Source organism: Dama dama, chromosome 12 (genome assembly GCF_033118175.1).
Source record: "Dama dama isolate Ldn47 chromosome 12, ASM3311817v1, whole genome shotgun sequence".
Lineage (NCBI taxonomy): Eukaryota > Metazoa > Chordata > Mammalia > Artiodactyla > Cervidae > Dama > Dama dama.
Genome location: NC_083692.1, coordinates 64,503,717 through 64,528,797, shown reverse-complemented (window position 1 = coordinate 64,528,797; position 25,081 = coordinate 64,503,717). Strand labels below are relative to the sequence as shown.

At 56.2% G+C, this 25,081-nt stretch overlaps 1 protein-coding gene across 1 annotated transcript in view; it reads right to left on the bottom strand.

The window, feature by feature from the left end:
• Positions 1–1,255: 1,255 nt before the first annotated feature.
• The window catches only part of PLA2G4E (phospholipase A2 group IVE), a 48,478-nt gene continuing 24,652 nt past the window's right edge, over positions 1,256–25,081 (bottom strand). The window contains exons 9-20 of the mRNA XM_061158242.1: positions 17,073–17,156; positions 16,681–16,718; positions 14,473–14,608; positions 13,058–13,194; positions 10,302–10,524; positions 7,653–7,767; positions 6,992–7,129; positions 5,483–5,590; positions 4,739–4,942; positions 3,242–3,408; positions 1,893–2,076; positions 1,256–1,473 (exon numbers count right to left, since the gene is read on the bottom strand). Of these exons, the coding sequence (XP_061014225.1) occupies positions 1,256–1,473; positions 1,893–2,076; positions 3,242–3,408; positions 4,739–4,942; positions 5,483–5,590; positions 6,992–7,129; positions 7,653–7,767; positions 10,302–10,524; positions 13,058–13,194; positions 14,473–14,608; positions 16,681–16,718; positions 17,073–17,156 (1,752 nt within the window). The remainder of the gene's footprint in view (positions 1,474–1,892; positions 2,077–3,241; positions 3,409–4,738; positions 4,943–5,482; positions 5,591–6,991; positions 7,130–7,652; positions 7,768–10,301; positions 10,525–13,057; positions 13,195–14,472; positions 14,609–16,680; positions 16,719–17,072; positions 17,157–25,081) is intronic.

Sequence of the window (25,081 nt, the reverse complement as noted above, 5' to 3'; positions counted from 1 at the left end):
CCTAACATCCAAAGGACTGCTCAGGGAGCATAGTGGCCGTGTCTTCCAGATGTGCTGGGCTTCATGGGGGCCACACGCCTTTCTGGTCACATCTCCCATGGCCCTGGCTTCTCAATGGCTCAGGTTACACATTTCTTCACTTAAGTTCCTGGCCTGATTGGAGACCTGGATACTGTGAGCTTCTGTGTCCCGGGGCTTTGCCAGTGACTCATCTGGAAACCAACTCCACGGATGAGTGTCTTCCTCAGGGTTAACCTGGTCCTTTCTGGGTTGATCCTTTCCAGTTTTGTTATCTCAGAGTGTCTCTTCAGTAGCTGGGATGCACTGGCCATGGTGCTTACATAATAAATAAGAGGAATGCAATTCAGAAATAAATAATCCCATCTGGGAACCAGACAGGAGGTGGTAAGAGGATGGGGATATGCTCAGGGAGCAGGCTGGTCAGTGAGTGGCGGCCACACTCACCTGATGCCTGATGTACCTGCCCAGACCTTGCTGAGCTGTATCCCAGATCCTTGTTCGGGGGCCTGAGCTACAGACATGGACTCAGCCTGGCATAACACTGGAGCTGGCTGCTCAGCAAGGCTGCCCAGTACAGATCACAGGGTGCATCCTCAGCCCTGGGGCTCTGAGCAGCTGCAGAGGGGCTGCTGAGACCCCACCAGTTTTTCGTGTTTGTTGCTGAACAGACCAGAATGTCTCTAGTGTTCCATCTAGATCTTCGAGCATTACACTTCCTATTAATATGAGGCTTCATAAAAATAAGTCACAAAATACAATTGTCTATGAATATCACAATACAATTGCCTTCACTTAAAAAAAAAACATTTTTCCAGAGAACGCAGAATGCTTCTCAAGTCCTCTGGTGCATTCCCCAAGCAGAGTGGAGTAGTAAGGGGAGGGTTTTGAGTTCCCGCTGTGAGTTCGAGATTACTGGAGAACCAGCCTGTTATATAAAGTCAGGCCATGCTCTTATTATCTATTCTTTAGGTGTATGTGGGCGCCTGTGGCTTTTGGAACCCCGTCCCTGCAGGGAAGGTTTTAAAAAATTCCAGTGGATATAAGGCCCCCATACATCCCTTTATTATTTTCCTTTATCTCTGTCTCTCTCAACTTTCCTTTTTAATTTTTTTGATAGAAAGCCCAAGCCAGCCATGCTAGAGAGCAGAGCCGGCTGTGTGGCTGGTCAGCCCTGGTGGGTTCTACACCTCTGATGCTAGAAGCAGACACAGGATCGGTGAGGTGCCCTGGGACTTTAGAGGGGACACTGGCTCTTCTGGCGTTTCCTCTCTACCGCCAGTCGCAAGGCCTGAAGAAGCTTGTCCTTGTTATTCAGGATGTTATACTCGGAGAGCTTCACCAGCTTGTCGAAGGCGGCCTCAGTGTATGTCAGCTCCTTGGTGGCGTAGGGAGTTTTGGGACCGTAGATGTCAACCTGGCCCTGCTCCAGCTCCTCGGGGCTTCGTTCCACACCTGGAGGAGCAGAAGGAATCACTGTAGCCCTTTATGTGTGAACTTGTAATGGCTTGTTTCTGGCCCTCTCTGCAAGGCCCACCCCAGCACATTCAGAGGAAATCAGGCACATGTTGCACACTCACACACGCACATGCGCACACACATCTCCCAGTCCCCCAGGGCAGGGACACAGCTTGCCCATCTCAGGATCGCCATGGTATTAGCACAACTCCAGGCTGTGAATGACTGCAAGAGTGGAACTGGACATCGCTGGGGCCTGGGGCCTGGGGGGTTGTCCTTCCTCACCAAAGCCAAGGTTGGCTCAGACTGGAGCTAAGCCAGGCTCCCTCTGTTAGTGCTCTCGGAAGACCGCACACATCTAAGAGCTCGCCGTCCAAGGTCGGGGGCGGGTGGGACCTGAGCTCACCGCGGCTTACCTGGGGCCTTGTAATTTTGGAAGGTGTCGCAGATGAGAGGGAAAAAGGTCACGACGGGGGTGTCGGGCTCCTGGGAGTTCTCCAGCAGGTAGCACTCCTTGAGGTTCTCCTCCTCCTGCTGCAGCTCGTATTTGAGGAAGGGGATGTTCTGCACAGCGCAGTACTCACAGGTTTGCTTCATGGGCTAGAACATCACAGGAGGACACTGTGTGAGTATCAGAAGGGGTGAGGGCAGACCAGAAACACAGAGTCCTTAGCTCCAGCTTCCTGATTTCCCCAGCTAACAACTCAGGTCTCCCACTGCTTTGCCTATCTGTGCTATTTTTAGGACAAAGCTGGGTCAGGATGAAGAGCCTGAGGCAGTAGGTTGGCGTGTATCCAACCACAAGCTCCTGCCCCAAGTGAAATGGACAGAAGCCCTTTTGATGATGCTTCACCCAAACACAGACCTGGAGATGTGGGTGCCCCCGGAGAGGATGACAGCCACGGCCGGCCAGGCTCCTGCGGGACATGCATGGGATTTGAAACTGACAAAGTGCCACAGGGCCAGAGAGAACTCTGAAAGGGCGTCTTTATAAACATGATGTAACAAGAACGGCAGACTTTAACTCAGAGCAGTATCCCTTTCATTCTACTCCCTGTTCTATGTTCACCAGCTGTATGATCTTAAGCAAGCCACTGACTCTCTCTGTGCGTCACCTCCCTCTCCTATAACATGGGAAGAACAGCAGTTACCATCTACCTCCAACAGCTGGCACAACGATCAAGTAAGCTTTGTTTACAAACTTTAGTCATTATCACTGGTGTCATCCTTGTCATCTGTCTACATGCCCCTTTCCCTGGCCTCAGGATAGGACTGTATTAAGGTAGACCCAAAACAGTGTCTTTCCCTTGAAAATCCAGAAATTTTCAAAAGGAAATAAAATTTTAAAAAGTCTCTGGTCCTAACTCTTTGGTGTAATTACGTGGAGGCTCATACTCTGGGGTTGGAGGAATCGTGTGATCATTTTGAAACTAGGATATTACAAACTCCTGGGGTGGTACAATTCTTTAGAATTGACTGGGCTCTATTAAGGTTATTTTTGAAAACTCTTTTTTTCTCTTTGCAGCTGGAAGAATTTCCAAATATGGGAAATACTTCAATGTAAGAATACAATTGGAATTAGCTTGGGGAATCTAGTAAACCTGGGTCCCATCCCATGAGGGCCAGTGGGCTGCCCCTGAGGTTTGGATGTCTAGCCTGCATCATAACCTCCACCTAACCCCCTGCATAGTGGCTTGAGCGACTCTGATGCTAAGTGTAGGAGCCTGTGGGGAGTGGGGCGGGAGCCTTTCTCTGCTGCACTCACCTTTGTCTGGGACCCAGCACAGTAATTAAGGTGGATGATGAGGTCAGCTTTTCTCTCGGGCCTGAGGAGGGGCGCATAGCTGGAGTTGACAAAGAATGCGGTGTCCAGCAGGCACAAGTGTTTCACAGATGTTGTCAGCTGGTTTGGGAAGCCATCCAGCACAGTGTCTGAAAGTCAGGCTTCCAGTTATCCTCACTCCTCACCTCCTGATCTCCGCCGGTAGTCAAAGGCACCTGGTGCCCTGCCCGGAGCCCCTCTACTTCAGCCTGGCCTCCCACCCTCCCTCCTCCAGGGTGCCCCGTGAGTCCCAGTGCTCCCACTGGGTGGCCTGAGGAAGAACAGCCTTATCCATGGGCTTTTAGGGAAAAAAAGCTATGGTTTTTCCAGTAGTCATGTATGGATGTGAGAGTTGGACCATAAAGAAAGCTGAGTGCCGAAGAATTGATGCTTTTGAACTGTGGTGTTGGAGAAGACTCTTGAGAGGCCCTTGGACTGCAATGATATCAAACCAGTCAATCCTAAAGGAAATCAGTCTTGAATATTCATCAGAAGGACTGATGCAGAAGCTGAAGCTCCAATACTTTGGCCACCTGATGTGAAGAACTGACTCATTGGAAAAGACCCTGATGCTGGGAAAGATTGAAGGCAAGAAGAGAAGGGGATGACAGAGGATGAGATGATTGGATGGCATCACCAACTCAATGGACATGAGTTTGAGCAAGCTCCGGGAGTTGGTGATGGACAGGGAAGCCTGGCGTGCTGCAATCCATGGGGTTGCAAAGAGTTGGACACAACTGAGTGACTGAACTGAACTGAACTGAAAGGGTTTAGCAAGTCTTTTATGGAACATGCACAGAAAGCCCACAAAGCCTCAGCCACAGAGCTTGTGAGGAGCAGGCGCTTAGGAGGATCCTATAAATGAGTGCAGACTGTGGACCAGGAGCCAGCTGCCCTTCCTGCGCCAGACAGGACAAAGATTATTAGGGCAGGCTCAAGCAGTCATATGCGGACCATGGCCAAGTAAAATACCAAAGATGGTGGAACATCAACCTTAGAGCCTTGGCAGGGTGGAATGGGGCCTGGAGTGGAAGCTGCCAGACCACAGTTTAAGATCCAGCTCTGCACTCACCATTAGGAGGATCTTGCACTGGGCCATCACCGCCCAACTCTGGGGGCCATACCCACATAAAAGGGGCCCCCAGAACACAGCTGTAGAAAGTCAGAACCCATGCACTCCCCACCTGTAAAATGGGGCCAATTTCTACCTGCTGGGGTTCTTATATAGATGCTATATAGAGATATAGCATAGATTCAATTAATTAAATAGGCCACTACTCCACCCACTGTTCAAAGCTTCACCAAATTCAGAATACGCCATGGGGAGAGCCTGCCACTTGGCCGGATGAACGTGGGCAGACGTGTTTTCTCATCCTTTCTCCCCGGCAGCCTCCATACCCACTCCTTCTTTCTCCAGACAGAGGCAGCAGGTAGGGATACCTTTCCACATGGAGAACTGGCTGTTCTGGAGGTAGTCGGCATGCGGCTGCAGCCCCAGCAGGAAATTGTGGAACTTGGAGACAAAGGCCCTGTGGGTGAGGATGTCGCGGAAAGTGTTGGACAGCCAGGATGCTGGCGTCACCACTGTGGTGTCCAGGACGTTGGCATCACATTTGGGGATTTCAGGCAGGAGTGGCTCATCTTCTGCAGGGGAGGGGGAGATGGAGGTCACAGGGCTGGAGTCCTCAGGCTTCCCAGGTGAAGCACTGCCTGGGTGCCCGGCACCCAGAGGTCCATCTGTAAGTGCAGTGCACACCTTTCTTGCTTAGTTCTCAAGGCTTTGGCATTAGAGCTAGGAGGACCCAGGGGAGAGACATGCAACAGGAATAAGGTAGTGGAGAGGGAGCCAGGGTGATTGGCAAGGAGGTGTTCCCGAGAGGACAGAGTCCAGAAGGGCAGCCTTTAACAGCATTCATATATCCCCATACTCTTCAGCTTTCCTGGGTGCCGTGAAGCTCTGCCAAGCCTACTACGCGGTGCGTCCCCTTACCCCCTGCCCCAGCCAGGCCAGAGCTGGCACAAGTGTATCCACCTACAGTCACCTGCCTCTCCAGGCAGGGAAGACTCTTTAGTCCTAGCTGCCTGATGGTAAAACATGTGGCAGGTGGTCTGGTCCTCAGTTTGTGACCCACCTCCCCACCCCTATGTCTCCCAACCAAGAGAGGAGGCCGGCAGATCACCCACCAATATCATGCACTCTATCCCTTGTCCACTTGTGAAAAAACTCCTCCGAGGTGTGGGATAGGTTCCAGGCGTCAAGCAGGTTCAGAGAGAAGATGCTACTCCACAAACCTAGGGGCAGGACCAGTCATGAGCAGCTCTGTCCAAGAACCTCCAGGCCCACCCGAACTTTGGCTTTGATGACTCTCCAAGTCAGGATGCTTGGGGAGAGGGACAGGCTTTGACTTCCCTCTCCTTGCGGAGCAGCTCGACATAAGTGACTCAGCTCTTTTCCCCTCTCCTCTTGGAACTGGGAGAGGGCAGTTGGGGCTTCCCAGGTGGTCCAGTGGGTAAAGAATCCACCTGCCAACTCAGGAGACATGGATTAGATCCCTGGGTTGGAAAGATCCCCTGGAGGAGGGCATAGCAACCCACTCCAGTATACTTGCCTGGAGAATCCCCATGGACAGAGGAGCCTGGAGGGCTGCAGTCCATGGGGTCGCAAAGAGTCAGCCACAACTGAACAACTGAACTGAACTGATAAGGTTGGTTTTACTCTTAAGCTCAATTTACAGATGAGAAAACTGAAGCTCAGGAAGGTTAGGTAAATTGGCCAACTTTGAGCAGCTAATAAATGAGAAACCAGAGTTCATGCCCCAGTGTCCTACCTACAGACCTCTGAGCCACATACTGGATAGCAAAGGTGTTCAGAGAAAGGAGAGGCTGCTGGGGGCTGCGGGCTTCAGGGCGGACTTCCCTTAAGAAACAGGGCTTAAGTGGGACTTTCCAAGAGGGCTGGGTTTGGGGTAGATGGAAGGGAGGGGGAGGCAGACAACCAGCCTAAATAAGGGTGTAACTCTTGTTGAGGCTGTAGAGATGGGTCTGTTTTCTGCAGTCTCCCTTTGATGCACATAGTTCAGGCTCTGAAGGGGATGGTTCTATAAGTGGACGTCACAGTCAGGCCCATGCACTCAATGGGCCTGCCTTCTGGAGGACCTGGGCACATAGTGAAACTGGGCAAGGCTTCCCCAGAGACTCTGTCTTCACCCTAAGGTCCTGTCTGGCCTCTTAGATCCCAGGGGCTGAGTCAACGCCAGGAAACAGGCACATTGCTGCCTGGAGATGGAGATGGAGGAAAGGGGCAGAAGTTCCAGAAACTTCCATCTCAGCCTGCCACTCCCAGTCTGGTTCTGAACAGACACCAGGGAGACAACGGAGACAAAGACATTGGGAGAGTCCCCTTTGGTCCCCAGTGACCCAGGGACCCTGTTAGGTCCTTCTGGGCTCAAAGGGTCACAGGCAGATCAGGGCAGTCTGGGAGGCTAGTCTCAGGGTAGGTCAGGAGCCTCTCTTGGGATGAGGGGATGCTGACAGATGCCAGGAGGGTCATATGTCCAAGGAATAACCCACACTAGCCCCCGCACCTGGCACAAGATCCTAGGGGAGACAGAGTGTTTGTTAGTCCTCTAACCAAGGCCGAGCCTGTTCAGCACGGGGCGGGGATCCCAGGGGCCTCCCCCAGCCAGGAGTCACCTAGCATGTAGCACATCCGCGACTCTGGGATCCTCTTCATCAGCCGCCCCATGAAGAACTCGGAGCCGAAGAGCTCTGTGGGGATGAAGGCTCCAAACTTCTGCATGCCCACCTCGTAGGGGGAGAACTCGAACCACTCTGCGCACGAAGAAGGGCAGATGTCAGTCTCCTGCCGGGACGGCCCCGCCCACCCTGCTTCGAGGAGCCTGGGACCTGGAGGCCGCAGTTCTCCTGCACGACACAAGGGGGCGCCCGTGGCAGGCTTCTGAGGGCCGGTAAGACAGTTTTGCAACCTGTACAGGCTCATTTGCTCCTCAAAATAGGATAAACCAGGACCAAAAACGGACCCGGAAGCAGGGCAGGTCCCTAGAGTCCCTCCATCCCGGCAGCTTAAGAAATATCTAGAATTCTTTCCCTTGACGACTTTTATTTCCTCTGTCCCATCAAATCTCTGCTCAGGGAAGCCCCAGGACCCTACCACCCATCCCCTACATGCATCTGAGCAGAAGCAGGGAGCAAAGTGGACTTCTTCAGCTGTCAGCACAGTATTTTGGTGCGGAGGTTGGCAAAGGTGTGGTGGAGAGGTGTGTGCTGGGGGTACTGAGTGCCTTTGCCTGCTGAGAAGGGACCCCTTTGTAAAATTGCTAGTCACCAGTGTTACCTCTGAAATCCTGGTTGCTTACATCATCCTTGACATTGATGGTGAGGTAGATGGGCAGGGGGTTCTGGCCCTGGCACAAAGCAGCACGCTGATCTGACAGTTTACATTCATTTCTCTGTGGGGAAAAATAATGGTTAAGGGGAAGAAGACGACCAGCTGCCTGGAAGCAGTGCAAAATAGAGAACAGTCTGGACCTCCAGCAGCCCATTCCCTGGCTCCTGAGCCCACCAGGCTTCTGTGGAGGTCTCAGCTGACACCAGCCAAACCTGCTCTGAAAATGCACCCGGAGAATGCTCACTAGTCCTTGGGCTGTTCACCACCCCAGACACACAGACCCGGTGGGACTGGGTCTGCAGTTTAAGGCTGACCCTCAGAGTCCCCGGGTTCTCCTCATGTGTCAGGGACCACAGAATGAAAGGGTAGGGGTAGAGGAGGCCACCACTGCCCCCTTTCATCCTCATCATCTTCCACCCCACTCAAACTAGACCAGCTCCATTAAAAACAAGAAATCTGAAGAAAAAAAAAAAAAGCCTACAAAAAAAAAAAAAAAAAGAAATCTGCTTTGCATGTTGGGATCTCAAATTTGTTTGAGAAGAAAAAAAGACTTTTCTTTTTTAAAAACAAAAGGCTTGGAAACTGGGCACCAGATGGCAGTCAAGTTCCAAGTCCCCAAAGCACAGTGCAGTCTGATCAGAGTGGGTGTCCTGCAGATCCTCCTAGACCATAGGCCACCTCCCAAAGTGAATCAGCCTGTGTAGACAAGGCCAGGCTCTAACCCCAGACCAAGCAGCTGCCTGGTGGCTGACATCCATGGTTGTTCAAGTGTGTGAAGACCATGGAACCTGTATGGGATGGTAAACACACGTGTGGGTCAAACAACTGTTGTTCAATCACTCAGATCCCATGGACTGCAACATGCAAGGCTTCCCTGTCCTTCACTATCTCCCAGAGTTTGTTCAAACTCATGTCCATTGAGTCGGTAATGCCATCCAACCATCTCATCCTCTGTCACCCCCTTCTATTCCTGCCTTCAATTTTTCCTAGCATAAGGGTCTTTCCCAATGAGTCGGCTCTTTGCATCAGGTGACCAAAGTATTGGAACTTCAGCTTCAGCCTCAGTCCTTCCAATGAATATTCAGGGTTGATTGGAAGGACTGATGAAAGCCTCCTTTGAAAGGCCAACAGGATACCTATCACAACTGGGCCCAGAGATGCAGGTACCACGGAGCTGACCATCCTGGAAGGAGAAGACATTGCAGACTCAGGGAAGAGCCCAGTCCACACTCACTGTCAAGGGGTCCTGAGGGAAAGGGGCCCCTGCCTTGGACAGAGTGGAAGAGCAGAGGCCTCCTCCCTTCAGCCCTAGACTTGCTTTCCTGGAAACCTCGGCTCCTTCCCACACCAAACCCTGGACGATGCTCAGACTTCTAATGTCAAAGGCCTCGGCACGTTCCTCCTCAACACATGGGACAGTAACCACTGTTAGAAATACTAACTACCACTTAGTGATGAAATCCCCATTCAAGGAATAGCACAGAGCAGAGCTAGAATTCAAACCCTGTCCTGCTGGAAACCAAAAGCCGACACCCTCAGCCTCTGCCTGCCCTTTTCCATCATGGGGACAGAGTAGATGGTGGGTTATCAAAAGGGGCAGGGATCCACTGAAAGCTGTAAGGGCCCCAGTTGCAGGAGGTTCTTAATTTTGTTGAAAGAATGAATGAGGGAATGAATGAATGTTGAAGATGAGATCTGGGCCATCCTTGGTTGCTCAAATTTTCTGTGTTTTAGGGAAGAGGGGGTCTACTAGAAAATAATTTGCTGTCCCTCTTCCTTCTGGCAAGTTCTTATTTGAATTCAGAACTCTTCAGACACCTTCGGGAATGGGGCAGACAGTCCTAGGCCTGAATAGAAATTAGGTGGGAAGCCCTATTTTGGCGTCAAGCAACAGCCAAAATTGGTTCCTCCCTGGGGCCCATGCTGTCAGAAGTGTCCAGGTGGTAGCTGAGCTCACTGCAATGTCTGGGTCCACAGCATCCCATGGGCATCCCACTGCCCCACCATGGCAGACATGGCTCTCATAGCAACTGGGTCTTAGTCCAAGTAGGTTCTCTTCATGAGCACACATTGCTCAGATCATTGGGTAGCAGAGCTGGAAGGAACCTCCCTGAGCTCATCCTCTGTGTGGTAGCCACGAGAAGGGGCCCAGGCCATGACCGAGTGCAGCAGGGATCCTGAGTCAGGCCCATTCTGAGTCAGGACTCTCCAAGGGACCACATAGTGGGCTAGGATGCTTCCACCCAGCCTTTCTTCCCTCTCTCTTCCACTTGGGGTCAGGCTTGTATCACAGTCTGACAGCTCCCTCCCCATTTTCTCTCACAGGTTCTCAGAGGAAAGCTGCCTCTCTGCAGGGTTGCACCAAAGCCACCCCCAGGGGAGGGCCTGTCATATTTAAAAGGATGTGGGAAGACAATCCCACCGTCTTCCTCCATCATGCTTTCTGATGCCTCAAGCTTCTTACAGCCCAAGGATGCACCCACACGCAGGTCTAACTCCCTCACACTGTGACACATCTCCCGATGCCCTGATGAAGGCAGAAGGCTGGGCATCAGCCCCGGGCAGGTTGGGCCCCCAGGGAAGCTGAGCACCTACCTCATCCCCCAGACAGGCCTCAATCAGCAGGCCCCAGAAGTCTGTGAAGGTGACCTTGTAGCCTTCCTGCCTGCGCTGCTGGAGCTCCTCCTGGAATTTGAGGAGCTGGTCTGGGAACAAGGCAGGCATCTTGTCCTTGACCGCGTGCCTCCGTGCCTCAAAGATGGCGTGCTCCAGGTTTTTGGAGGACCAGTCAGGGTCACGGTACAAGGTGGCCATGGTCCTGGAGAGAGACAGGCATGGCTGATAGAGCTGAGCCAGGCCTGGTCTGTTGGACCCTGGGCTCTGGGAGGAAAGAAGGTGTGCAGGTCATGGGAAACCCTCACCTGCCAGGAGAGGAGTCTGGAGGACAGGGGGTGAGGCTTGGCGGGGAAGGGGAGAACAGTCTCTTACTCAGCGTCACAACTGCTGCCGTTTCTTGACTACCTGTCTTGTGCCAGGTGAAGTACATTGCTTAACAGTGAGGATTCTGGGCCCAGGTCTGCCTGGGTTCAAAACTAGATTCTGCCACTCACCAGCTGTGTGATCTGGGCAAGTTACCTACTTGCTCCTCACGTCAGTTTCCCCATCTGTGTGGACTTGGGGAGAATGATGATAACTGTACCTACCTCACAGTGTTACTATGAGGATGACATGAATTAATGTAAAATGGTGACGACAGTACCTGGCCCGAAGTAAGTGGTGGGCCATAGAGTGGTGGGGCCAACATTTGGCCTTGGGTTTGTATGTGCTAAGTCGCTTCAGTTGTGTCTGACTCTTTGCAACCCTGTGAACTATAGTCCACCAGGCTCCTCTGTCCATGGGATTCTCCAGGCAAGAATACTGGAGTGGGTTGCCATGCCCTCCTCCAGGGGATCTTCCCAACCCAGGGATCAAACCTGCATCTCTTACATCTCCTGCATTGATGGACAAGTTCTTTACCACTAGCACAACTGACCCCAGGGTTGGCAGATTCCAAGTTCTAGACTCTTCCTACGCTGTCACATTAATTTCTATAATTATGATGCCAGCTAAAGATTCATTTCCCCTTTTTCTTCTTCTATGTGGGCAGTGGGGAGGAGTAGAACAAAGATAGAGATCCCCCAGCCCTGGGGCTTTGCCTCTGTCTGCCTCTGCTTGGCCCGGACACAGCTCTCTTCAGCCTAGGTCAGGACAGCACCCAGATCCCTCTCCCCATGGGGATCTGGCCCACAGCTGCCCAACTGTCTGAGCTGTGGCCTCTGCCTTCAGGAGATTTCTTCAATAAAAAAGTACCCTGTTCTCCATTAATTTCACGCAGTTACTTTTATACTTTTAAAAAGCTTTCAAAGATGTTGCAAAGGATTGATTTTGTTTTTTAAAAACTCCTTCCCAGCGCTTTCCCAGGCCAGGAGACACCCCACCCCTACCCCAGCACGGCCTGGGTTCCTCCGGGTTTCCTGCCTGATCCAGAGGTAGGCCAGGAGGAGGCAGACACTCCTCTACTTCGATGCAAGCAGGTCTATCTCCTTAGCTCACTTCCCATGGGCAGCAGTTTATCAGTGAGGATTGAGAATGTAGGCCCTGGACCTAACCTGGGTTGAAATCCCAGCTCAACCACTCATTAGCTGAGTGACCTTGGGGCAATCCCTTCCTTTCTCCAGCTGTAAAATGAGCATAATGGCAACATCTTCCTCACAGTCTTCTTGCTAAGAAGAAATGAGAAGGTTCATGGGAAACAGTCTCCCCGGGACTCTGTGTAGAGGCAATGCTGGTAATTGTCAGCTATCCTCTGTCCCCTCTGGGCTGAAGCCTCAGGGCCTCTGGTGTACTAGGAACCCTTAGCTTTCCTCACATCTGTCCACTCAAATGAAAGCTACCCAGAGTCCTCCAGGATGAGGGGCACAGTTTAGGGCCTGGAAGGTTCTGGGGCTTACTAGTTCCCACAGAATAAGACACAACCTTGGCTGAGAGGTTCTGGGCTGTCATGAGGCCTGGGTCACCCTAGACCAGGGCTGCATCATGACTTTGGTGGGCCCCTTCCACCATAAAAAATAGTAAAAAAAATTACCTTTTATAACTGTTGTGTAAAGACAAATATAGTAATATTATTTATTAAAACGTTTTCTTCAACCTAGAGCTTCTTTTTATTTTTCCTGATTTTAAAAGAAATTCAAACATTTTTATGCCCCGCTCCCCGCCACAGGCATCTGTGGAGAAGCTGTCCTCGTGTTGGCCTCTCCTGTGGCAGAGCTGAGGGCTCACATTACTGCTCACCGGCAAGAGTGAGGAGCCGGGACCCAAGGCGGCCCACGGGGCAGAGGGAGCACATACGGGCGGGCTGGGCCGCAATGTGGGCAGCCAGAGCAGCGGGGCGAGCTCCACCCACCCCAGGAGACTTGCACGGTCGGTCTGAAAGAGGACAGCTGCCTCTCCCCGGCAGGATGGGGTCGGTGGCAGCATCGGTTCACTCATTGTTGGCCACCACACTCCTGGGCCCCTGCTGTAGCAAATGGAGCCATGGCCAACACATGTCCTTTGTGTACCCAGTCCTGGGAGAGCATCTCGCAACAACCCCACGAGGTCAGAGCTGTTACTATCCCCACTTTACAGCTACAGAAAATGAGACTCGGAGAAGTTAAGCTGTATGCCCAAGGTCACGCAGCTGTTAGTGGTGACAGGTGTCATGAGTCACTCTATCTTGGGGTGGAGGAGCTTCACCAGAGACCCCCTCCTCCTGGCCAACCTGTTGGCTGCTTGCTCTGGGCTTCACCAGACACTGGTCCCCGGCTCCTTACCAGGTGGCCCCAGATAGGCCGGTGATATAGCTGGCGCAGTTCAGGATGTTCAGCTTCTGCAGCGCCAGCAGGTGGCCATACATGGCGGTCATAGATCTTGTTCCACCCCCAGTGGCCATGATGGCTATCAGCGGGACCTGGGGGCACATGGAAGCAGGCTGTTGGGATGAGGCTGCACAGGAGAAGACTTGGAGTGACAGGAGCTTAGAAAGAACAGTGGAGGAGGAAAAGCAGGCTATAGAGAGCAGGGGCAGGGGGAATTGAGTAAACTGAAAACTGTTTTCACAGAGTGTCAGGCTACTTGGTAGGTTTAGAGCTGGACCTTAGCTCTAAACCCAATGGTTGGTGTTAGGCTTAGTAAATCAGAAAGTCACATAGGAGCTCTTAGCACTGTGAATCTAGCCCTCAGTTAACAGAGGATGAACTGGGGCCAGAGGGCTGGGTGACTTGCTCAAAAATCCAACCAGTGTGTGATTCTTTAATGGCTGTAAATCAGTATCTGCTATAACGGGACTTGATGTTAGAACACCAAGGCCAGGCTCGGCACATGATATGTGCTCAGAATTAAACAGTATGTGTAGGAGCAGGAATCGATGGATTTTTGATATGGGAAGGAGCAAGGTTGTCACCTGTAGGCTTACATAGGTTTAAGATGCCCTTGGTGTGTTTCCCTACAGATGGGAGAGGGAGGTGTGGGGTCTTTACCAAGACTCGCTTTGTTTTCATTTGAGGGGGGACTGTGAGAACAACTGTCAGCCGAAGCCCCGTCACAGCTGTCCTAAGTGACGAGGTCTCTGTCCACACCAGTGGTTAGCCTCAGAAGGGGAAGTCTCAGAGGGCTGACTGCTGCTCAGGGGAGTGTGGGCCTCAGCCCACACCAGATTGCAGAGGGCACAGAGGCACTGTCGTCTGCTGTGTGCACAGAAGCTGGCCCTCCACGCGAAAGCTGCTTCTCTTCAGTCCCCGACTGCGGTTCATTCTCTGTGTGTGTGCGCATATGCACACACGTTTGGGAGAAGGGAGAATTAAAGAATGAAGGGCCTACAGCTTATGGAGGAGGTGTGTGGCATGTGTGAGCTAGGGGAGCTCTCAAGGTTTCCCTGGCTGGGAAAAGGAGGCCACATGGCCCCGTGTAGCTAGGACATCACTCATTGTCTCGGGAGGTCAGTGCAGGGGAGGAGCTGCTGGGCTCCTTCCTTTCCTTCTACTCTACCCTCCCTGCCCCTGTGAATGCACAACTGAATCACATCCTACAGTAATGAAGCACAGCCCTCACTTGGGCACCTGGAACCTTGGCACTAAGGACCACGGGAAAGGCAGTGCCGCCCCGGGGCATGGGAGGGACTGCAGAGCGCAGCTGGCAGGCATTGTTTGGAAGGACAGGTTTGACTTGGAGTGGACCTCCGCTCACCCACCTCATCTGCCCGCAGATCCTCCTCCAGCTGCAGCACCTCCTTCAGCGCCTGGGCCACCACCACCCTTCGTTTCTGTAGGAACTCCAGTTCTGCCTGGCACAGGCTGAAGCCCAGCCGCACGTCCAGCGCCTGGGAACTATGGGGAAAGAGGACCTTGGCTGAGCAGGCCTGTAGATTCCATCTTCATGGAGAAGACATGGCTTTAGGGTCAGTTGGACCTAGGCTTGAGGCCTGGTTCTGCCAGGTGTCACCTCTGTGACCTTGGGCCTCTGCTTTCTCATCTGTAAAATGGGGCTAATCGTGCTTGACTCCCGACACTTAATGAGCCACCAAATGTAAAGCACTCAAAACCTTAACTGGTGCTCTGTGAGCAGGTACTTAACACTATTAGATATTCATTGAACCCTATGCTTTCTCAATGAGTTCTGGAAAGTGCTGGAAGGCGTTCCCCAGGCACCTTCTAGAGCCTGAGGCCAGACATGGTGACAAGGGTCCTTGAGACCCTTTTGGCCAATCCCTCTGAATAAGGCAAGGGCTTCCCATGTGGTCAGTGGTAAAGAACCTGCCAATGCAGAAAATCCAAGAGATGTGGGTTCAATCCCTGGGTCAGGAAGATCCCCTGGAGGAGGAAATGGTAACTCACTCTAGTATTCTTGCCTGAGAAATCCCATGGACAGAGGAGCCTGGAGGACTGCAGTCCTTGGGGTTTCAAAGAGTCAGACATGACTGAGCATACACATACATACTCACACACACACTTCTGAATAAGGCTGTACCATAAGGGCTCTCCTGAGCTGGATAAACAAGGCCCTGTTCTCATGGCGCTCATATTCCTTTCTGCTCCCAGAGTAAGACTCCTCCGTCACACTCTTGCTGTAATCCTGTCACCCCTACAGGTCTGCAAGGCGGGTGGGGCCGAAGAAGCATGTCCAAACACTTGTCCTCTTTTTATCATATCCCTGACCTGAGCAAGTCCAGGCTTATGGCCTGGCATCCAAGCCCCACCTGATCTGTCCAGCCTCACCTCCTGCTACTTTCTCGAAGGGTCTGTTGGCTCCCAGAGCCCAGGAGCAGTGTGGGTCCTGAGCCTCCTTCCTCTGTCCACCAACATCCCTTGCATCCTCCAAGTCCCCAGGCTAATGAACCTTGACAATTTCTGACCTGAGTCTTAGTGACCTGCGTAATTAACAAGGTCATATCTCCTTGAAGGCAGAATCTGGGGACTGTCCCATCCATTCCGTCTGTGTCTAGTACAGGCCTGCAGACACAGCTGTCAGGAAATTTTCCCTTGGTCTCAACAAGGAATGAATAATCAAACAGCAATAATAATAACATTAGTTGATATTTTCGGACTGTCCCACTTCTCAGATCACTGATTTCCTCACATGTGTTATCTCACTGGATCCTCAAATCAACCCAACCATGGACTGTGCCCTTGGTATTGCTGTAATTTGCAGATGAAAAAAAAAAGGAGAGACTTAGAGGGGCTTAATAACTTGACTGAGGACAAAATAGCTGTCAGACTGTAACTGGAAGCAACAGTCACGTGATCTTCAACAAGGGTGCCAAGACAATTCAAAAGGGAAAGAATCATCTTTTCACCAAATGATGCTGGGACAATGGATATCCACATGCCAGGAGTCCAAGAGTGAAGTTGGACCCCTATTTCACAATATATACATATATATTCACATATATACAAGTTAACTCAAAATCAATCATAGACTCACATGTGAGAGCTAAGACTATAAAACTCTTAAAAGAAAACATGGGAGTGAATCTTCATCCTTAGATTAGGCAATGGTGTTTTAAATATGACACCAAGAGCACAGGTGACAAAGGAAAAACATACATACACTGAAATTCACCAAAACTGAAATTTTCTGTGCTTCAAAGAACACTATGAAGAATGTGAAAGACAATCTTCAGAATAGGAAAAAATAGGCTAAAAAATATCTGACAAGGGGCTTGTATCTAGAATATACAAAGAAATTTTACAAGTCAACAATAAAAGGCAAATCGCTCACTTTAAAATGGGCAAAAGATTTGAATAAATATTTCTCTGAAGAAGATACACGAATGGCCTATAAGCCTATGAAAAGATGCTCAACATCACTGGCCATCACTGAAATGCAAGTCAAAACCAGAAGATACCACATCCTTAAAGAGAAATGAGTCAGAGGGACAGACAGAAAGAGGGTACTTTACCAGGGTGTAGACTTCATGTGTAATTCACAGTTCTCATTCTGGGAAGTGAAAGATGAAAATTTTGTCAGGGATGACCAGTTTAGAGCCAAGAGTTTCCAACCAAAGAAGTAGAGACTCACCACATTGTCCACCCCGACCTGCCTCCGGACATATGCGTGTGCTTGTGGGTACACACACGTGTTCTCTTCTGGACATGACCCTCCCCACCACCCTGGACTCAGCCTCCACACACTGTCTTTGGCTCCACACTGCAGCCCAGCAGTCTCCTACCCCACAAGACTCCTCTACCCCACCAGGAATCGTCCTCCTCCACGGCCCCCCAGGCTCTCCCCCTCTCCTTGTCGCAGGAGCTTCAGACTAAGCTGGGCTGCTGCCCAGACCCAGGCGCTCACCACAGGCAAGGTCACTGCCTCGCCGTCGGGGAGGCAATGGAGCGACTGGCACACAGGGTCCTTCTGGCGCGTGCAGCAGCAGAGCTGGGAGGAGGGCAGGTGTGTGAGGGAAGGGATTCCTCCCGCTGCCCACCCCTCCCAGTCCCCTACACCCCACACCTCTCCCAGCCCCCTACCCCCCACACCTCTCCCAGCCCCCTACCCCCCACACCTCTCCCAGTCCCCTATATCCCACACCTCTCCCAGTCCCCTAGTTCCCACACCTCTCCCAGCCCCCTACCCCCCCACACCTCTCCCAGTCCCCTATACCCCACACCTCTCCCAGCCCCCTATACCCCACACCTCTCCCAGCCCCCTATCCCCCACACCTCTCCCAGCCCCCTATCCCCCACACCTCTCCCAGCCCCCTACGCCCTACACCTCTCCCAGTCCCCTACCCCCCACACCTCTCCCAGTCCCCTACATCCCACACCTCTCCCAGTCCCCAATACCCCACACCTCTCCCAGTCCCCTATGTCCCACACCTCTCCCAGTCCCCTATGTCCCACACCTCTCCCAGTCCCCTATACCCCACACCTCTCCCAGCCCCCTATACCCCACACCTCTCCCAGCCCCCTACCCCCCACACCTCTCCCAGTCCCCTATATCCCACACCTCTCCCAGTCCCCTACCCCCCACACCTCTCCCAGTCCCCTACCCCCCACACCTCTCCAGTCCCCTATATCCCACACCTCTCCCAGTCCCCTACCCCCCACACCTCTCCCAGTCCCCGATACCCCACACCTCTCCCAGCCCCCTACCCCCTACACCTCTCCCAGCCCCCTACCCCCCACACCTCTCCCAGCCCCCTATACCCCACACCTCTCCCAGCCCCCTACCCCCCACACCTCTCCCAGCCCCCTACCCCCTACACCTCTCCCAGCCCCCTACCCCCCACACCTCTCCCAGTCCCCTACCCCCCACACCTCTCCCAGTCCCCTACCCCCCACACCTCTCCCAGTCCCCGATACCCCACACCTCTCCCAGCCCCGTACCCCCCACACCTCTCCCAGCCCCCTACCCCCTACACCTCTCCCAGCCCCCTACCCACTACACCTCTCCCAGCCCCCTACCCCCCACACCTCTCCCAGCCCCCTACCCCCCACACCTCTCCCAGTCCCCTACCCCCCACACCTCTCCCAGTCCCCTACCCCCCACACCTCTCCCAGTCCCCGATACCCCACACCTCTCCCAGTCCCCGATACCCCACACCACTCCCAGCCCCCTACCCCCTACACCTATCCCAGCCCCCTACCCCCCACACCTCTCCCAGTCCCCTACCCCCCACACCTCTCCCAGTCCCCGATACCCCACACCTCTCCCAGCCCCCTACCCCCCACACCTCTCCCAGTCCCCGATACCCCACACCTCTCCCAGTCCCCTACCCCCCACACCTCTCCCAGTCCCCGATACCCCACACCTCTCCCAGCCCCCTACCCCCCACACCTCTCCCAGCCCCCTACCCCCTACACCTCTCCCAGCCCCCTACCCCCCACACCTCTCCCAGTCGCCTACCCCCCACACCTCTCCCAGTCCCCTACCCCCCACACCTCTCCCAGTCCCCGATACCCCACACCTCTCCCAGCCCCCTACCCCCCACACCTCTCCCAGTCCCCGATACCCCACACCTCTCCCAGTCCCCTACCCCCCACACCTCTCCCAGTCCCCGATACCCCACACCTCTCCCAGTCCCCGATACCCCACACCAGTCCCCGATACCCCACACCTCTCCCAGTCCCCGATACCCCACACCTCTCCCAGTCCCCGATACCCCACACCACTCCCAGCCCCCTACCCCCTACACCTCTCCCAGCCCCCTACCCCCCACACCTCTCCCAGCCCCCTACCCCCCACACCTCTCCCAGCCCCCTACCCCCTACACCTCTCCCAGCCCCCTACACCTCACACCTCTCCCAGCCCCCTACCCCCCACACCTCTCCCAGTCCCCGATACCCCACACCTCTCCCAGTCCCCGATACCCCACACCTCTCCCAGTCCCCGATACCCCACACCTCTGCCAGTCCCCTATACCCCACACCTCTCCCAGTCCCCTATACCCCACACCTCTCCCAGTCCCCGATACCCCACACCTCTCCCAGTCCCTGATACCCCACACCTCTCCCAGTCCCCGATACCCCACACCTCTCCCAGTCCCCGATACCCCACACCTCTCCCAGTCCCCTATACCCAACACCTCTCCCAGGCCCCGATACCCCACACCTCTCCCAGTCCCCGATACCCCACACCTCTCCCAGTCCCCGATACCCCACACCTCTCCCAGTCCCTGATACCCCACACCTCTCCCAGTCCCCTATACCCCACACCTCTCCCAGTCCCCGATACCCCACACCTCTCCCAGTCCCCTATACCCCACACCTCTCCCAGTCCCCTATACCCCACACCTCTCCCAGTCCCCGATACCCCACACCTCTCCCAGTCCCTGATACCCCACACCTCTCCCAGTCCCCTATACCCCACACCTCTCCCAGTCCCCGATACCCCACACCTCTCCCAGTCCCCTATACCCCACACCTCTCCCAGTCCCCGACCCCACACCTCTCCCAGTCCCCAATACCCCACACCTCTCCCAGTCCCTGATACCCCACACCTCTCCCAGTCCCCTACCCCCCACACCTCTCCCAGTCCCCGATACCCCACACCTCTGCCAGTCCCCTATACCCCACACCTCTCCCAGTCCCCTATACCCCACACCTCTCCCAGCCCCCTATACCCCACACCTCTCCCAGCCCCCTATACCCCACACCTCTCCCAGTCCCCTATACCCCACACCTCTCCCAGTCCCTGATACCCCACACCTCTCCCAGTCCCCTACCCCCCACACCTCTCCCAGTCCCGGATACCCCACTCCTCTCCCAGTCCCCATACCCCACACCTCTCCCAGTCCCTGATACCCCACACCTCTCCCAGTCCCCTACCCCCCACACCTCTCCCAGTCCCCGATACCCCACACCTCTGCCAGTCCCCGATACCCCACACCTCTCCCAGTCCCCGATACCCCACACCTCTCCCAGTCCCCTATACCCCACACCTCTCCCAGTCCCCGATACCCGACACCTCTCCCAGTCCCCTATACCCCACACCTCTCCCAGTCCCCGATACCCCACACCTCTCCCAGTCCCCGATACCCCACACCTCTCCCAGTCCCCGATACCCCACACCTCTCCCAGTCCCCGATACCCCACACCTCTCCGAGTCCCCGATACCCCACACCTCTCCCAGTCCCCTATATCCCACACCTCTCCCAGTCCCCGATACCCCACACCTCTCCCAGTCCCCTATACCCCACACCTCTCCCAGTCCCCGATACCCCACACCTCTCCCAGTCCCCTATACCCCACACCTCTCCCAGTCCCCTATGTCCCACACCTCTCCCAGTCCCCGATACCCCACACCTCTCCCAGTCCCCGATACCCCACACCTCTCCCAGTCCCCTACCCCCCACACCTCTCCCAGTCCCCGATACCCCACACCTCTCCCAGTCCCCGATACCCCACACCTCTCCCAGTCCCCGATACCCCACACCTCTCCCAGTCCCCGATACCCCACACCTCTCCCAGTCCCCGATACCCCACACCTCTCCCAGTCCCCGATACCCCACACCTCTCCCAGTCCCCGATACCCCACACCTCTCCCAGTCCCCTACCCCCTACACCTCTGCCAGTCCCCTACCCCCCACCCCTCTCCCAGCCCCCTACCCCCCACACCTCTCCCAGCCCCCTACCCCCTACACCTCTCCCAGCCGCCTACACCCCACACCTCTCCCAGCCGCCTACACCCCACACCTCTCCCAGTCCCCGATACCCCACACCTCTCCCAGTCCCCGATACCCCACACCTCTCCCAGTCCCCTACCCCCTACACCTCTCCCAGTCCCCTACCCCCCACCCCTCTCCCAGCCCCCTACCCCCCACCCCTCTCCCAGCCCCCTACCCCCCACACCTCTCCCAGCCCCCTACCCCCCACACCTCTCCCAGCCCCCTACCCCCCACACCTCTCCCAGCCCCCTACACCCCACACCTCTCCCAGTCCCCGATAACCCACACCTCTCCCAGTCCCCGATACCCCACACCTCTCCCAGTCTCCTATACCCCACACCTCTACCAGTCCCCGATACCCCACACCTCTCCCAGTCCCCGATACCCCACACCTCTCCCAGTCCCCGATACCCCACACCTCTCCCAGTCCCCTATACCCCACACCTCTCCCAGTCCCCGATACCCCACACCTCTCCCAGTCCCCGATACCCCACACCTCTCCCAGTCCCCTATACCCCACACCTCTCCCAGTCCCCTATGTCCCACACCTCTCCCAGTCCCCTATGTCCCACACCTCTCCCAGTCCCCGATACCCCACACCTCTCCCAGTCCCCGATACCCCAGACCTCTCCCAGTCCCCTATGTCCCACACCTCTCCCAGTCCCCTATACCCCACACCTCTCCCAGCCCCCTACCCCCCACACCTCTCCCAGTCCCCGATACCCCACACCTCTCCCAGTCCCCGATACCCCACACCTCTCCCAGTCCCCTACCCCCCACACCTCTCCCAGTCCCCGATACCCCACACCTCTCCCAGTCCCCGATACCCCACACCTCTCCCAGTCCCCGATACCCCACACCTCTCCCAGTCCCCTACCCCCCACACCTCTCCCAGTCCCCGATACCCCACACCTCTCCCAGTCCCCGATACCCCACACCTCTCCCAGTCCCCGATACCCCACACCTCTCCCAGCCCCCTACCCCACACCTCTCCCAGTCCCCTATACCCCACACCTCTCCCAGTCCCCGATACCCCACACCTCTCCCAGTCCCCTATGTCCCACACCTCTCCCAGTCCCCGATACCCCACACCTCTCCCAGCCCCCTACCCCCCACACCTCTCCCAGTCCCCTACCCCCCACACCTCTCCCAGTCCCCTACCCCCCACACCTCTCCCAGTCCCCTACCCCCCACACCTCTCCCAGTCCCCTACCCCCCACACCTCTCCCAGTCCCCGATACCCCACACCTCTCCCAGCCCCCTACCCCACACCTCTCCCAGTCCCCTATACCCCACACCTCTCCCAGTCCCCGATACCCCACACCTCTCCCAGTCCCCTATGTCCCACACCTCTCCCAGTCCCCGATACCCCACACCTCTCCCAGCCCCCTACCCCCCACACCTCTCCCAGTCCCCTACCCCCCACACCTCTCCCAGTCCCCTACCCCCCACACCTCTCCCAGTCCCCGATACCCCACACCTCTCCCAGTCCCCGATACCCCACACCTCTCCCAGTCCCCTACCCCCCACACCTCTCCCAGTCCCCGATACCCCACACCTCTCCCAGCCCCCTACCCCCCACACCTCTCCCAGTCCCCTACCCCCCACACCTCTCCCAGTCCCCTACCCCCCACACCTCTCCCAGTCCCCGATACCCCACACCTCTCCCAGTCCCCTATGTCCCACACCTCTCCCAGTCCCCGATACCCCACACCTCTCCCAGCCCCCTACCCCACACCTCTCCCAGTCCCCGATACTCCACACCTCTCCCAGTCCCCTATGTCCCACACCTCTCCCAGTCCCCTACCCCCCACACCTCTCCCAGTCCCCTACCCCCCACACCTCTCCCAGCCCCCTACCCCCCACACCTCTCCCAGTCCCCTACCCCCCACACCTCTCCCAGTCCCCTACCCCCCACACCTCTCCCAGCCCCCTACCCCCCACACCTCTCCCAGTCCCCGATACCCCACACCTCTCCCAGTCCCCGATACCCCACACCTCTCCCAGTCCCCGATACCCCACACCTCTCCCAGCCCCCTACCCCCCACACCTCTCCCAGTCCCCGATACCCCACACCTCTCCCAGTCCCCGATACCCCACACCTCTCCCAGCCCCCTACCCCCCACACCTCTCCCAGTCCCGATACCCCACACCTCTCCCAGTCCCCGATACCCCACACCTCTCCCAGTCCCCGATACCCCACACCTCTCCCAGTCCCCGATACCCCACACCTCTCCCAGCCCCCTACCCCCCACACCTCTCCCAGTCCCCGATACCCCACACCTCTCCCAGTCCCCGATACCCCACACCTCTCCCAGCCCCCTACCCCCCACACCTCTCCCAGTCCCGATACCCCACACCTCTCCCAGTCCCCGATACCCCACACCTCTCCCAGTCCCGATACCCCACACCTCTCCCAGTCCCGATACCCCACACCTCTCCCAGTCCCCGATACCCCACACCTCTCCCAGTCCCCGATACCCCACACCTCTCCCAGCCCCCTACCCCCCACACCTCTCCCAGTCCCCGATACCCCACACCTCTCCCAGTCCCCGATACCCCACACCTCTCCCAGTCCCCGATACCCCACACCTCTCCCAGTCCCCTATACCCCACACCTCTCCCAGTCCCGATACCCCACACCTCTCCCAGCCCCCTACCCCCCACACCTCTCCCAGTCCCCGATACCCCACACCTCTCCCAGTCCCCGATACCCCACACCTCTCCCAGTCCCCGATACCCCACACCTCTCCCAGTCCCCGATACCCCACACCTCTCCCAGTCCCCGATACCCCACACCTCTCCCAGTCCCCGATACCCCACACCTCTCCCAGTCCCCTATACCCCACACCTCTCCCAGTCCCCGATACCCCACACCTCTCCCAGTCCCCGATACCCCACACCTCTCCCAGTCCCCGATACCCCACACCTCTCCCAGCCCCCTACCCCCCACACCTCTCCCAGTCCCCGATACCCCACACCTCTCCCAGTCCCCGATACCCCACACCTCTCCCAGTCCCCGATACCCCACACCTCTCCCAGTCCCCTATACCCCACACCTCTCCCAGTCCCGATACCCCACACCTCTCCCAGTCCCCTATACCCCACACCTCTCCCAGTCCCCGATACCCCACACCTCTCCCAGTCCCCTATACCCCACACCTCTCCCAGTCCCCGATACCCCACACCTCTCCCAGTCCCCGATACCCCACACCTCTCCCAGTCCCCGATACCCCACACCTCTCCCAGCCCCCTACCCCCCACACCTCTCCCAGTCCCCGATACCCCACACCTCTCCCAGTCCCCGATACCCCACACCTCTCCCAGTCCCCGATACCCCACACCTCTCCCAGTCCCCTATACCCCACACCTCTCCCAGTCCCGATACCCCACACCTCTCCCAGTCCCCTATACCCCACACCTCTCCCAGTCCCCGATACCCCACACCTCTCCCAGTCCCCTATGTCCCACACCTCTCCCAGTCCCCGATACCCCACACCTCTCCCAGTCCCCGATACCCCACACCTCTCCCAGTCCCCGATACCCCACACCTCTCCCAGCCCCCTACCCCCCACACCTCTCCCAGTCCCCGATACCCCACACCTCTCCCAGTCCCCGATACCCCACACCTCTCCCAGTCCCCGATACCCCACACCTCTCCCAGTCCCCTATACCCCACACCTCTCCCAGTCCCGATACCCCACACCTCTCCCAGTCCCCTATACCCCACACCTCTCCCAGTCCCCGATACCCCACACCTCTCCCAGTCCCCTATATCCCACACCTCTCCCAGTCCCCGATACCCCACACCTCTCCCAGTCCCCTTTACCCCACACCTCTCCCAGTCCCGATACCCCACACCTCTCCCAGCCCCCTATACCCCACACCTCTCCCAGTCCCCGATACCCCACACCTCTCCCAGCCCCCTACCCCCCACACCTCTCCCAGTCCCCGATACCCCACACCTCTCCCAGTCCCCGATACCCCACACCTCTCCCAGTCCCCGATACCCCACACCTCTCCCAGTCCCCTATACCCCACACCTCTCCCAGTCCCGATACCCCACACCTCTCCCAGTCCCCTATACCCCACACCTCTCCCAGTCCCCGATACCCCACACCTCTCCCAGTCCCCTATATCCCACACCTCTCCCAGTCCCCGATACCCCACACCTCTCCCAGTCCCCTTTACCCCA